Source organism: Rhineura floridana, chromosome 2 (genome assembly GCF_030035675.1).
Source record: "Rhineura floridana isolate rRhiFlo1 chromosome 2, rRhiFlo1.hap2, whole genome shotgun sequence".
NCBI classification, from domain to species: Eukaryota; Metazoa; Chordata; class Lepidosauria; order Squamata; family Rhineuridae; genus Rhineura; species Rhineura floridana.
The window spans coordinates 110,105,530-110,119,926 of NC_084481.1; the positions used below are offsets into that span (position 1 = coordinate 110,105,530).

At 44.9% G+C, this 14,397-nt stretch overlaps 1 protein-coding gene across 16 annotated transcripts in view; it reads left to right on the top strand.

Moving 5' to 3' along the window:
- The window catches only part of BRSK2 (BR serine/threonine kinase 2), a 708,663-nt gene that overhangs the window by 555,649 nt on the left and 138,617 nt on the right, over positions 1-14,397 (top strand). For all 16 annotated transcript variants that reach the window (XR_009760589.1, XM_061610115.1, XM_061610101.1 and 13 more), the window contains 2 exons: positions 2,143-2,176; positions 4,108-4,176. Coding sequence is in view for 15 of the 16 variants with exons in the window: in XM_061610115.1 (XP_061466099.1) it covers positions 2,143-2,176; positions 4,108-4,176 (103 nt within the window). In the remaining variant the exon portion in view is untranslated. The remainder of the gene's footprint in view (positions 1-2,142; positions 2,177-4,107; positions 4,177-14,397) is intronic.

Here is a 14,397-nt window from a genome sequence, read left to right on the forward strand (position 1 = left end):
ATTTCCCTGACTTAAATGGCTCTCCTTGAAAGTTAATATTGCTCCCATGGGAGACAATATGCAGGTATCATATTTTGCTTTTCCTAGTGCTACAATTCCAGTCCAAAAGCATACATGTGTACATACATGCACACACACCAGGGCTGCTATGATGTTTAAAAGCAGTTATTATCATTGATTTCTTATTTCTGTTTTGGCCCAAACTCTCAGTGCCATTGGATGGATTAGTGTTAATACAAAATATCAGTTGTAAAGGACTATATTCTAGCTTCATGTGCCTCAACATTCACTAATTCTGTGTTTAGCCAACACTGGTTCATAGTACATAACATACCAGTACCAAATACCCGATCTGTTCATGAATGTTTGGCGTTTGTCTTCCACATAAGGTTGCTATTCACACATGCTTATGTGTACATCCTTAATTTAGCCTGCATGAAACAGGGAGTTTCAAATAGTTTGAATGTATTTGTGCCGTTACTACAAAATGAAGCCCTTTCTTTGGGACAGTTCATCCATAATAGTGATAGCAGATGTGTACTATATACCAGTAACATCCCAGTGAATTAGTGAAGGATATGGCACAGAGATACAAACATAATGATCTGAAGCTGGCATTATCCACTGTGTAATTATTTCATCCCGGAAGCATATATGCACAATAAGGACTTCCTGGTAATCTGCCATGTGATGGTTTTAAAAAAGGGTTTGTTTGATATCTGCATATATTATTAGAACTGTTTAGGTCCCTCTTGCTTTGTCAGGCAGCTTCTAATGAAGGCTATAAAGCAAATGGCTGCTGCTATATAATTTCTAGGATGCAAAATTATTATGTGGCATGTCGGAATGAATAATTGATTTCATGGAACTGTTTCTCAATTAGTTGCCAGGCAGGGAGCACAGCAGCAGACAGTGGTCTGAGCGCATGTTATGTTGGTGGGGATTCCTGCTGTTGTCCAGTTTTTCCCCTCAGTGCTTTGATGGGCCATATGTAGAAATCATGGATCAGCAAGCTGTTATGCCCAATAAAAAATGGAAGAGCAGAAGAATGATATTTAATGACAACTACACAATATAATTCAAGAGCACAGCTATGGATTATTTAGAGCAATCATTCCCCAACTTCCTCTTTGGTGAGGAAAACAAATCTGTTTAAGGTTCTCTGAAGATAAAAAGCATAAAAGGAAGTGTCCTGATTAATGCGTAAAGCAGTGGCATAATTGTTTCTATATCACTCAAGCACTTGGCCCAGGGGAGGCAAATACTTTGAGCAGACAAGCAGACAGCAGGTGGACTGAAGTCAGGCAAGCCGAAGATCATTAATGTACTGGCCTGGCCCTGATAGAAAATCTGGTTACTTCCCTCAGCAGCACATTGCCCAGACTAAAGGAAAGAAGCAGAGTTTTGTATTAGAGAGTAGCACTGTATTGGCTCTCTGGTGTGGTTCTGAACACCCCCCTCCCCCGAGCCATGATAGTTTGGGGCTGGTGTACAAGTGCCTCAGCTGGAACTACCTGTAGTTCTCTTCTCCAGCCAGGAGTCCCAGTGAAACAGGAAACTAGTACTTGATCTGTGTCGCTCCTGCTCTAAGCACCACATGCCTGACACTGGTGTCATCTCAAGTCATAATATTTTGAATGGAGGCATTTGATGGATTTGTTGATAACAGTTTTAGGGACTTGTTAATTTAGATGTGGTCCTAGCTGCTTTTATTAGCAGAAATAGAGTCTGTTGTCAGAATTGTGAGGTATAATGGTTTTTGGGTGATATTAACCTGTATTTTAGCTAGTATGCTGGCTGGATATATAATTTTGTCCATGTATTTTATTTTGCTTCACTATACTATTAATATTCCTATGGCCAAAGGCTTATATAATAAATAGGTATTTTTTCCAGTTATTCTTTCATATTCAGCTGTGTCATCAAGTGGTAACTCACCAGCTGACGACATCTGTCAGTTTTAGATGGTTAGTGAAAACTCTCTCTTTCAGCCGATTTTTAATATCTTACAGTGATTAGGTGAACTTTAGAATTTCCCCTCATATTCCTCTAGTGCTGGAGCTGGCTCTGAAAAACCATACATACAATAAATAAAAAATAAGAAGGGATTCTGCACTCATTGGATCATGTTTTGCTTTTCAGATCACCACATTATGCCTGCCCAGAAGTAATCCGGGTAAGTGAGCTTGAAGTCCTATTACAATATATCTTACTCTCTTTTATTATTAGATGACACTGGTTAGTCCTCAGCTTGTATTGCAAAAGGCTTACATTTTCCCACATTGTCTGGGTATCTCAATAATGCAAAGAGTTTACAAAATTTCAGTGCAAGGACATTCACATGAACATCAGCAGTCAGAGCAACAGCTCCCTGTGTTTACTTGATTTATTTTCCCCTGCAAACTCATCCATGTCTTTTTTTGACCCCCTTCTGCACTCTCAGCTTTCATCTAAGAAAAGTGAAACATGTTCTGCTCTTGGTTTGTCACTGGGCATCAGAGGGGCTATACTCTTGCAGCCCCTGGCAGCCTAGTAAAGAAAAGACACTTGCAGACTCAGGGGACAATTGTGAATTTAAGCTTCATAAAATCAGTTGCAAGGGATTGACAGCTGATGTAATGATTTGGCAAATATGACTAATTCCAAGCCCCATAAAGAACCAATTGGGAGAGAAATAGCTTTTTGATATCCTCAAGGCATCTCTGACATTTCAGATTTTGTGCTGATTCTTCAATCTTTTCCTTATCCATACCATTCCAATACATTCCCCTGTCATCCTCTTGATCATAGACAAAGGCATACAATGGTTCTTAATAAGAGTTCTCCAGACATTTTTCTTCATGCCATGGGGTAAATTTAGAACAACAACAGCATAGATTGTTGAACTGGAAATCAAAGTTTCCTTTTTTAGTCTTTTAATCTTCTTTTAATTACCCATGTGCTCATTCTGAGGTAGGGGTAGGGAATTAGATCCAGCCAGTGGACCAGATCCTTAATTCCTCCACTCCCTTGCAGGCCAGCTTTGATATGTGAGTGGCCCCATCCATCTGTCAAAGTTCAAAGGGGCTCAAAGTTCAAAGTCAGTTACAGCAAGCCCCTTTGAAGTCCACTTGAGGCATGGTTTGGATTCAAACCACACTTTCAGATAGAAAAAATGGGGCTTGCTTACAGCGCCAATCAGCTGATCAGCACTGACAGCAAGCTCCCTCGGCTGTGCTAGAGAGTTGCCAGTGGGGAACTCTTTAGTGCAGCTGATCCCAGTGGGGCTTGCTGTGAGTGCGAGCCCTGCTTACAAAGGAACAATTGGAAGTTTACTTTAAGCTCCTGATTGTTCCTTTGTAGCCATGTCCTTACTTCCCCATACCTGATGTCACAAATGACATCCAGCCTGTGCAAATATGATGTCAGGTGTGGAGCAGGTGGGCATGGTTCCAGGAAAGTGGCTTCACAGGCCAAATTGGAACTTGTGGCAGGCCTAACCAGGCCCATGTGCCAAAGGTTCCCCATCTCTGTTCTGAGAGTTGACATAGTATTCACTAGAACCCTTTTGTCCCTTCTTCCCTCTGTGCACACATAGTGCACACCACATTACCAAATACATTCTCAGGAATGGGAGGTACGTACATAACTTCCTATCCATATCCAGCCTTCTCTCTCATCTGGATGTTACTTACTGGTGCTCTGTGTGCATGCATACACACTAAGGCTAAGCCAACCCCTCTGTGAGTGGGTACTATGCCCATGCTATAGTACTATATGTAGTATAATGTAGATGAATGCAATATATTTTCAGTGACTCAGAGATCCTTAAACGCAGAGCTTAACATTCTATGTAGGACAGAGGGACAGATGGGAAAAGGGAGGCTTAGGACTTGGAGAGTCTTTATGTCATAGTTGCTACTTATCTAGTTATGTTAAAATTATTGTTTACATTTTAAAATAAATCCTTTGTTCTTTTCAAATGGTAGTCTTCCCTACTTCTTACCTGCCAAACTGTAATAACAAAAATAACTTTCTCATTGTTCCCTCCCACTGAATTCAAGGACACTTGGATAATTATTTATCTAACAACTTTTGGGTTCAACCTCTTATTTCCATATTACACAGGGAGAGAAATATGATGGGAGAAAAGCAGACGTCTGGAGCTGTGGAGTCATTTTGTTTGCATTGTTAGTGGTGAGTCATCATCCTCACTACATCCTATTTTAAAAACATCTGCTTTTAAATTTAGATTTTGACATGCTCTACAACAGGGGGGCGGAACCTTCAAGGGGCCATACGCCCGTGGTGGGTGAGACCAGTAGCAAATGTGGCAGAGCATCAAATGGGAATTTTACTTTTGTACAGTGGGCTAGTTTCACAGACGCACTCCCCCTCCGGGCAAGCAGGAAGTATTATCAAAGTTCAAGGACACATCCAGCCATGCAAAAACGCTCAAGGAGGGTGCAAACAGGGCTGGTAAGGGGCATGGCTGCCAAGGGAGGATGGGCTAGAGAGAGTCCCAAGAGTCAAACAGAGGGGCCTTATTCAATTCAGGGCCTGAGTCAGATCAGGTGTGGGACAATCCGGCCCAATCAGGATTGCTGAATTGGGCCCTGAACCAAATTGAGGGTGCCTTACACAGCCCTAACACATATCAGCATGTACATATGTAAAATGAAGCTTTTAATATCAAAAGGATTAGAGTACTTTATTAAACAGAGGATACCCCCTGACATTTATTTATTATTATTTATTTATTTGATTTATATCCTGCCCTTTCTCCCAGTAGGAGCCCAGGATGGCAAACAAAAGCACTAAAAAACATTTAAAACATCATAAAAACAGACTTCAGAATATATTACAACCACCATTAAAAGCATATTAAAACAAAACATCTTTAAAAACATTCTCTAAAAAGCTTTAAAAACACTTTTTAAAAGTTTTAGAAATATATGAAAAAGCAATTCCAACATCAGAACTCTAGGTGTTTAGCAACTCCTAATGACCTAGCTATACTTGTCCATTATATCTATGTTGACATTGGACATTCATATCAAAGGTCTTGATGCCAGAAACACTATTGCACAGTATCTCTTAATTTATATTTAGTTATTTATTTCTATTATTTGTTTGTTTGTTTATTACATTTATATCCCACCCTTCTTCCCAGAAGGAGCCCAGGGTGGCAAACAAAGACATTAAAAAAGCTCTAAAACATATTAAAACAAAACATCTTTGAAAACATACTAAAACAAAAAGATCTTAAAAAGCAATTCCACCACAGACACAGACTGGGATAAGGTCTCTACTTAAAAGGCTTGTTGAAAGAGGAAGGTCTTCAGTAGGCACCAAAAAGATAGCAGAGATGGTGCCTGTCTAATATTTAAGGGGAGGGAATTCCAAAGGGTACTGTAGGTGCCACTACACCAGAGATCCTCTTCCTTTGTTGTGCAGAACAGACCTTCTTGTTGGTCTGTGTCATCTGAGGGGAATAGTTTATGGCTGCAGTAAGGTAATTAACAGATAACGCCCAACAGCCAGGCCGTAAATCTGTCAGGCTTGAGGCAAAGAAACGGTAAATCTGTCAGGCCTGAGGCAAAGAGGCCTGCAGTTACAGTCAATGTAAATACCAAGAGAGGGAAGAACAGACGAGTCCTGGGGAAGTCCAAAATCAAGGTACCGGGGATCAAATGAGACACGGCAGGGTCAAAGACATCCGATTACAAGCTGGCCTAGCTACAAGCAGTTATGAAAGGTTGACAGTGTTTCCAGCAAGAGCCCCAAGCCACTCACAGCCTTTTAAGCTCTCCTCCCTGGTTCAGGTGCTAGCAATCAGCCCTCCAACTCCCTGGAGCTTGTAGCCTTAAACGGCCAGAACGCTTGTGTTCCTCTTCTACTTGCACATGTCTTTGCTCTGCAGGGAGTGAAGGGGCCTCCTGTTCACTCTCTGATTCTGACTAAGGGGCCCCAGCTGTATCCTGAACATCTTCCAGTGGTGGGAGGTCTGGAGCTGCTTCTGGAGTGGGTCTACTTGTTCCTTCTCCTGGGTCTGCTGTGCCAATCCCGTGCTCCTCCTCCTCCTCTGAGTACTCATCCAAGGGAGGCATGACACTTCTGATAAGATGGTACCTGCAGGAGGCTCTCACCTGCAGAGTGTAATGATGGACTGGGTATATAAGGGGTAAGATGATCTTTCAGGTATCCTGGTCCCAAGCTATATAGGGCTTTGTACACCAAAACCAGCACCTTGAACTTGGAATGGCAGCTAATGGGCAGCCAGTGCAATTATTTCCGTTGCAGGGTAACATGCTGGCAATACCCTGCCCCAGTGAGTAGTTGCGCCACTGCATTGTGCACCAGCTGCAGCTTCTGAACCGACCTCAAGGGTAGCACATTACAGGAATCCAGCCTGGAGGTCACCAGTGCATCCACAACAGTGATCAGGCTATCCCTGTCCAGCAACTGCTACAGCTGTCTTACCAGCTGAAGCTGGCCAAAGGCACTTCTAGCCACCAAGGTCAACTGGGCCTCCAGTGACAAAGATGGATCCAGGAGCACACCCAGACTACAAGCCTGTTCTTTCAGAGGTAGCATGACCCCATCCAAAGTAGGCAATTGTTCAGTTATCCGAATTCAGGAACCACCAACCCACAGCCCTTCCAACTTGCTAGGATTCCGAATCAGTTTATTGGCCCTCATCCAGCCCACCACCAAGTCCAGGTACTGGTCCAGGACATGCACAGCATCTCCCAATTCAGATGTTATAAAGAAATTGAGCTGGGTGTCATCAACATACTGCTGACGCCTGGCCTCAAATCTCCTGATGACCACTCCTAAGGGCTTCATATAGATGTTAAACAGCATCAGGGACAAGATGGTACTCTCTGGCTCCCCACGGCACAACTGCCAGGGAGCCGAAAAACAATCAACAATGCTATTCTCTGAAAATGACCCTGGAGATAGGATCAGAACCACTGTAAAACAGTGCAGCCGATATCCATCTCTCCAAGTGAGCTCCGAAGGATACCATGGTTAGTGGTATCAAAAGCCTCTGAAAGATCAAGTAAGAATAACAGGATCATACTCCCCCTGTCCTCCCAATAAAGGTAATCCGTCAGGGAACCAAGGCTGATTCAGTTCCATATCAACTGAAACTGATCCCAAGAAGTTGCAATAGACATTGTGTTGGACACCTCACTGGGAACTATAGCAGATGTGGATGGGGCATCAAGATTGCTACAAAGGCAAGTAACTTTACCTTCAAGGCACCTTGCAAACAATTCACAGTGGGCCTCCAAAGGGTCTAAAAATCCATTTCCTGGAGCTGATGTCAACAGACCCCTGACAATACAAAAGAGCTCCACTGGACGGCTACTTGAGGATGCAATGGAGGCAGAGAAGTAGGCCTTCTTCACCGCCCTCACTGCCACCCAGTAGGCACTGTTATGCTGTTTTACATGCCCGGTCAGCCACACAGTGTGTCTTTTGCCACTTGCGCTCTAGCCATCGTCCAGCCTATTTTATTGCCCTTAGTTCACTTGTGTACCAACATGCAAACCAGGCTCCACAATGCCAGAGAGGGCACTCAGTGCCACCTGTATTAAGAGCCCAACACATCTTATTGTTCCATAGCATGACAGAGGCTTCAATAGGGTCACCTGCTCTATCTACTGGAAACTTCCCCAGGGCATTCAGGAATCCAGTGAATTCCATTAGTCTCTGGGGGCAGACTATCTTAATCTGTCCACCACCACCCTGCAGGGCAGGATTGGAGCCATAAGTCTAAACTTCACCAGATGATGATATAATTTTGCTAGTAAGTAAAATGAAATTACCTAGTTTAAGTTAGGTGTATCTTCTTGTTAGGCACACATTTAAAACTGTTAACAAAATAGTGCATATCTTTCTTCCTCACAGTTAAGTGCAAATAAAACACACACACAGATATCCAGCCCAATTTCAATGAACTAAAGAATTGATAACATGGGAAATTTAATAGCCATTTTTTCTCCGCTTCCTTCTGTTTCATAGGATGCTGAAGGTAAGGATAAGAGGTAGGCCAGAGAGATTATTTGATACAGAATAGGTTTCTGAGAAAGCCATTACTACATTATCCAGTGGGTTTTATATCTTCATCTTAGGATAGCAGAGAAACACACATTCATTGTGGATTCAGCTGAGTTGAAAACTGTGTGATCCAGTTATTTGGTTGGAATCAGGAGCTGATGGTAACCTTGCTCTCTGAGCTGACTGTTTTGAATGAAGATGTTAAAAAGCCTTTTTCCTTTTATTATGCATGAACATATTTCATATTCTGGTCAGTCACAGTTCCTTCTAGCCATCTGACATTTGCTAGATAGGGCTGGAGGACATTCCTGATTAGGGATGACTTCTCCTACTGGTTGTGACAGGCAGGGTCTAGAAACTTCTTAGTCTCCTCTCCAGGGGGAGGAGTCATCCCGCCCTCCAGACCAGCCCTGCCTGTGAAGGTTGGGTCTTTTGTTTTCTCTGTTCGGAACTTCCTTTTACCTCTGTTTTTTGCTGTTTTTTCTGTTTATTTATTTTATTTATTTATTTATTAAATTTATTAGTCGTCCATCTGGCTGGTTTACTAGCCACTCTGGGTGACGTACAACATAAAAACATATAATTCACATTAAAACCTTAAAATTCCAACAATAACACTAAAACCTAACCTTTCTTTCTGCTTTCATTCGTTCTCCTCTCCTTAATTTATCAGCTATTTCTCTCTTCCATCTCCATCCTGTTCAGTCCAGCTGGGCAGTTTGGCGCTGTGTGAGGCGTTCTTGAATGCAATTGAGCGTGGCTAGCCACAGTGCTTTAGCAACAGCGGCAGCCACTTTTGAAGGGAGACTGACTTCTTGATCCATGGAGCCATGTTTTCACCACTCTCGTACTGAGCGGGATCGCGGGATCCAGCTCCCCCCCTTCCAAGGACAAGAACCAGGGAGGTATGCTGACTGGGGGTATCTAGCCCCCAAATCGGATCGTGCATGGCAGCAGGGGGTTGAGCGGTGCCCGTTTTGGCGGTTCGCCATTGCAGCAGTTTCCTCCGCTTTTTTCCTAATCACACAGAACAGCCGTGGCTGCCACTTTATGGCTTTGCCTGCCTCTTCCTCGTTCTCCCGCCATGACTCCTGTCACATGGGAGACGTGATGGGTTCTTGTGAGCCGCCAGCACAAGGCTCAACAAGCTATCAGCCTGCGCTCGCTCCAGCCCCAAGCAGGGGCAGCGTGGTGGTGGTGGTGGGTATTCCTGATGAAGGTATGGAAGCAAAGGTGAGAATCTGGGTGTCCATTCCAGACCCGGCTGGAGCTACAGTGAGGGAACTACAGTGGTAGTTGTTTCCAATTAATGGAGTGTATGACTGACAGCTTGGAGGCTGAGTGGATCGGGTTGGGGGACACGTTTTTTGGCGGAAAGGCCTGGATATAATATTGGCCTCATGTAAACAGTCTACCAATAGGGGTTTCTCTCCCACTTGGAAGGTGTTTTTGAGCTGGTGCTCAAAAATCTTGGTGAATCCATTGTCCAGAAGTGTTCAGGCTTTTCGGGGGTTTTTACACTCAGGTTTGGACAAAGGGTTTAGTGCAGCTGTCCTCAGGTACCAGGCAGCTTCCCTCAGTAGTATAGTCTGGAGGTTCCCTGTTGTCTTCAAACCGGTGTAGTGGTTAAGGTGTTGGACTACAAACTGGGAGACCAGGGTTCGAATCCACACATAGCCGTGAAGCACGGCTGTGGAGTTGGTATGTCAAACCTTCGACTCCGACTCCAACTCCTCTATTTTTTTACTATCCGTCTCTGACTCCTTCATAAATGGCAAATGTATATTAATTTTTCTACTGTCTGACTCCGACTCTGACTCCTTCATAAATGGCAAATGTATAAAATATTAATTTTATTTTGAAGTCGGAGTCAGTACATTTCTACCGACTCTGACTCCAACTCCACCCAAAATTGCTTCCAACTCCGACTCCACCCAAAATTGCTTCCGACTCCAACTCCGACTCCACAGCCCTGCCATGAAGATCACTGGGTGACCGTGGGCCAGTCACTGCCTCTCAGCCTCATGAAAACCCTATTCATAGGGTTGCCATAAGTCGGAATCGACTTGAAGGCAGTACAATACATACATAATACTTGTTTCTCTACAGATGTTTCACAGGTTTCCAACCTGGAACATAAACTGGATCTTGTCAGCACTAACAGGCTCACTCTTAGAGCCTATGGTGTCTTCTGAACACCTTGACATATGACAGTATTGCTGGTGGCCATCACATCAGTTTTTTATAGGTCTCAGGAGATGAACTTGCCGTCTTTCTGCCCATCTCCTTCCTGTGCTCAGGAGCGTAGGTGGCACATTAGGGGAGCCGCACACTGGAGTTTAGACATCCCAAATCATCGTCTGTGCCTTTCTTGGGGAACTCTAAGGGGAAGAAGGTGTTTACCTCTTCCATCTCTTGCTGGTTAAGGGTGGCTATAGTTCAGGCCTATGAGGCATTGGGTAAGGACCCTACAGCAGGTATCACAGCACATTCTGTTAGAGGGGTGGCTGCCTCTGTGTCATGCAAGGGCGGTTTCCCAATCGTGGACATATGTAGGGGGACATGTGGGCCTCTCCACACACCTTCATCAGACATTATAAAATAGATTCCTATTCCCCAGCTGATGCTGCATTTGGTAGCAAGGCATTCCAGAAGGTGTTAAATCACTAGCTTCACACAGAGGAAGCGCGCCCTGGTGATGTATATACTCCTCTGTTATATCCCTAACCAGGAATGTCCTCCAGCCCTATCTAGCAAAAATGGAAATTTTCCTAACCATGAATTTCTATTTGTAGATAGGGCTGGAGGACATTCCACCCACCTCTCCTTCCTCTGCTACGGCCTTCTGGAGCAAGGGGTTGGGGGCTTGAGGCATTCTGCTAGCGTCTTACATTTTCACATGATGTCTAGTACTGTGTGTATCTCATTTCGTGTGAAGTTTTTCTCCAGTCGTCTGTTTTTGTCTTTGGTTATTACCTTTTCCTAGTTACTACTTTGTACAGTAGGGCCCCGCTTTTTGGTGCCCCGCTTTTTGGCGCCCCACTTTTTGGCATTCCGCTAATATAGCGTCTGAGAAGTGCCCCAGGTGCCATTTTTTATTCATTTTGGAGCTCGCAGTGGTGGCACTTCACGCTCTGCGCCCGTGTTCCCCGGGAAAATCTGTGAGAAAGCTGCAGCCTGCTGCAGTCCTTTCTCTCCTTTCCCGCCTAAATAGAGCAGTACAGTAGGGCCCCGCTTGTCAGCGCCCTGCTTTTCGGCGTTCTGCTAATACGGCAGCGCCCGCGAGGTGATCAGCTGTAATGCGGGGAGCTCCAGCCACTGAGCTCCAGCTATCAGCTAGAGCGTGCGAGTTCCCTGCAGCTGACAGGGATCAGCTGGAGCACGCAAGCTCCCCGCACTCCAGCTGATTGCACACTCCAGCTCATGGCACGCTCCAGCTGATCGCGCACTTCAGTTAATCAGCTGTAGCGCGCGATCAGCTGTAGTGTGGGGAGCTGTAGCGCGGCGGCTGGAGCTCCCCACCCTACAGCTGATCATGTGATCAGCTGTAGGGCGGGGAGCTTGCATGCTACAAATGACTAGGGCCTCAATTTCCAGTGTTTTTCACTTTTCGGCAGGGACCTGGAACCTGCCGTATGAATGGGGCCCTACTATACCTTCCCACCTCTGAGAAAGAGCAGCGACAGCGGGGAAAACCCCTCTCCCCACAGGCCTGGGTATGGGTGGTCCCCACTGGGTGTCAGCGACCCAGATTTGTGCATATGTGGCAGCGAAAAAAGAAGATTCCCTGAGAGTGGGGTGGGTCATGGCTGACAAGGCGGGGTAACAACACACACACACACCATGAGGAGCCAAGGACAGTTACTGGCACCTCACCGGGTGCTCGGCGCCTGAGGTAACCTGTCCAATTGACTCACTTCTACCACTGCTACGAGGCAACCAGGGGGGGGCTGGGACAGTTCCCATCTACCCCCCTCCCACCATCGAAGACCAAGAGCTGTGGTGGTAAAGGGGTTGGCTGGTGCGATGGCGCTGTGAAGCTTCGCTCCTTCTTCGAAGAGCCGTGTGTTGCCACCGCCAGCTGAGAGGTCAGCACCACGCTTAGGCAACAGAGTGGCCTGGGACGCCTCCCGGCTATCTCCCACCTGATTGCCGTTCTTACCTTCTCCGCTGAGGAACTGTCGTCCGCCACCTCTGGGGAGCAAAGGAGGGGCCAGGGATGACTCCCGGCTACCTCCTGAGGTAAAGGCGAACTCTGAATAGCAAGGGAGGGGCCTGTCAGTAAGCATAGTGTTCTGCTTTACGGTAATTTTCGCTTTTCGGCAGGGGTATGGAACCTAACCCGCTGTATGAGTGGGACCCTACTGTACAGGCTTCTGCTTAATAAATGTCTACATGGTTGGCATTGATGGGGTTGTGGAGTTGATCTTGCTCAGTCAGCTCGGTCTGGAGGGCGGGATGACTCCTCCCCCTGGAGAGGAGACTAAGAAGTTTCTAGACCCTGCCTGTCATGACCAGTAGAAGGAGTCATCCCTAACCAATAATGTCCTCCAGCCCTATCTACAAATAGAAATTCACGGTAAGGAAAATTTCCATTTTTTCGAAGGTGGAAAACTCTCTGATGCTAAACAGCAGTCCTTTAGTGTTTGGTGTAAATATGCCCAGAGAAGATTAGAACTGAGGTGCAGATAAATACGTCTGCTGCTATATTTGTCCAGGAGGATTGCCAGAAGATCAAATCCTTGTGTCTACAACTAAACAGCTTGGCTGAGTTTAGTGGATCTTTGTATCTGTGGATAATTTCCTTGAAAACCATTCATTCTCTATTCTGTTTCTCTTTGTCTAATTAAAATGCAAGATAATTAGCTATGTTCAACTAGTATTTATTTTCTATGCTGAAAAAAGCAAGGGGTTATGCTGCTTTAAAAGGCCAGAGAATTGTTCTCTACCCAATTTTGTTTTGGATTAATCTTTTTAGGGCCAAACTACATGTGGCATTTTTTATTTTTATTACATTTATATACTTTTGTCACATAGCTCCAAGTTTGGAGTGGGGGGTGTGGGTGTTTGTTTTTGTGGGTCCCCCCCCCAAATAGCCTGTGTAGTGCTTCCAATCCAGATTGAAACCCTAATGTGCATGAGGCTGTAACCCCTTGCTGTCTGCTACAGGCCTGATCTGGACTGACCCCCTGCACCTGCAGTTTGCAATACCAAAAAGTTTCCAAATTGGATGGGACATCTTTTTTGGTAATCAAATTGCACAGTGGGAAGGAGATCCATATGTAGTCCTGTATTATAGAGAGCTGAGAAAGGTCTGACTTGTTCAAGTGATTTATTACAAGTCATTTAAGACCAAACAAAGCTACTCCTTCCTGATGTCTTCATCTAGCTGAACAGAAGTAACTCTACCATATCTCCTTTTACCTTCTCAAAAATGGAAGCTGTATTCAAATTTTGCTTCACTTTTTTTGTTTACTAAGAATTGAGGCTTTAATAACTGTGTGTTCTACAATCTAATATTTCTGGGGAAAATATTACCCTGATTTAGTATAATAAACAGGAAGCATGTGATGGATGTGTTGTTGATTCCATTGGAAGAGTCCCTTTGTTGTCTCCATTACATATGAGGACTTTCTGAACTAGCCTGGAGACTTGCTTTACAATACCTCTCTCTTTTCTAGTGCTAGACCTCAGTATACACTCACTGTTTTCTGATCCTCTGAGAGTATTAAGAGTTGCTGGGCTTGCTTTGACTTTGCAGAATGTGGTTCTGTTGAATGGCAGGATTTTGTCACTTCTGGCACTATGTATTATTAAGAGAGATTAAAGAGGTCTCTGATTCTCCATGGCGCAGAGTGGTAAGCGGCGATAACGCAGCCGAAGCTCTGCTCACAGCCGGAGTTCGATTCCAACGGAAGGAGGAAGTCAAATCTCCGGTAAAAGGGTCGAGGTCCACTCAGCCTTCCATCCATCCGTGGTCAGGGGTAAAGAAAGGCCGGGGAAGGAACTGGCAATCCCACCCCATATATACGGTTGGCCTTGTAAACGTCGCTCGCAAGACACCCTAAGAGTCGGAAATGACTTGCACTATAAGTGCGGGGACACCTTTACCTTTTTAAAGAGGTCTCACATGTTCAAGTGCTTTATTATATTTAACTTAACTCCAGATAAATCTGTCCCTTCCTGATGACATCATCTAGCTAGGCAGAAGTTAACTCTTTCTCCTATACCTCCCACACTAAGATCCCAGGCTGGATCAGACCCAGAGCTTGGAAAAGTTACTTTTTTGAACTACGACTCTCATCAGCCCCAGCCAGCATGGCAACTGATTGGGCTGATGGGAGTTGT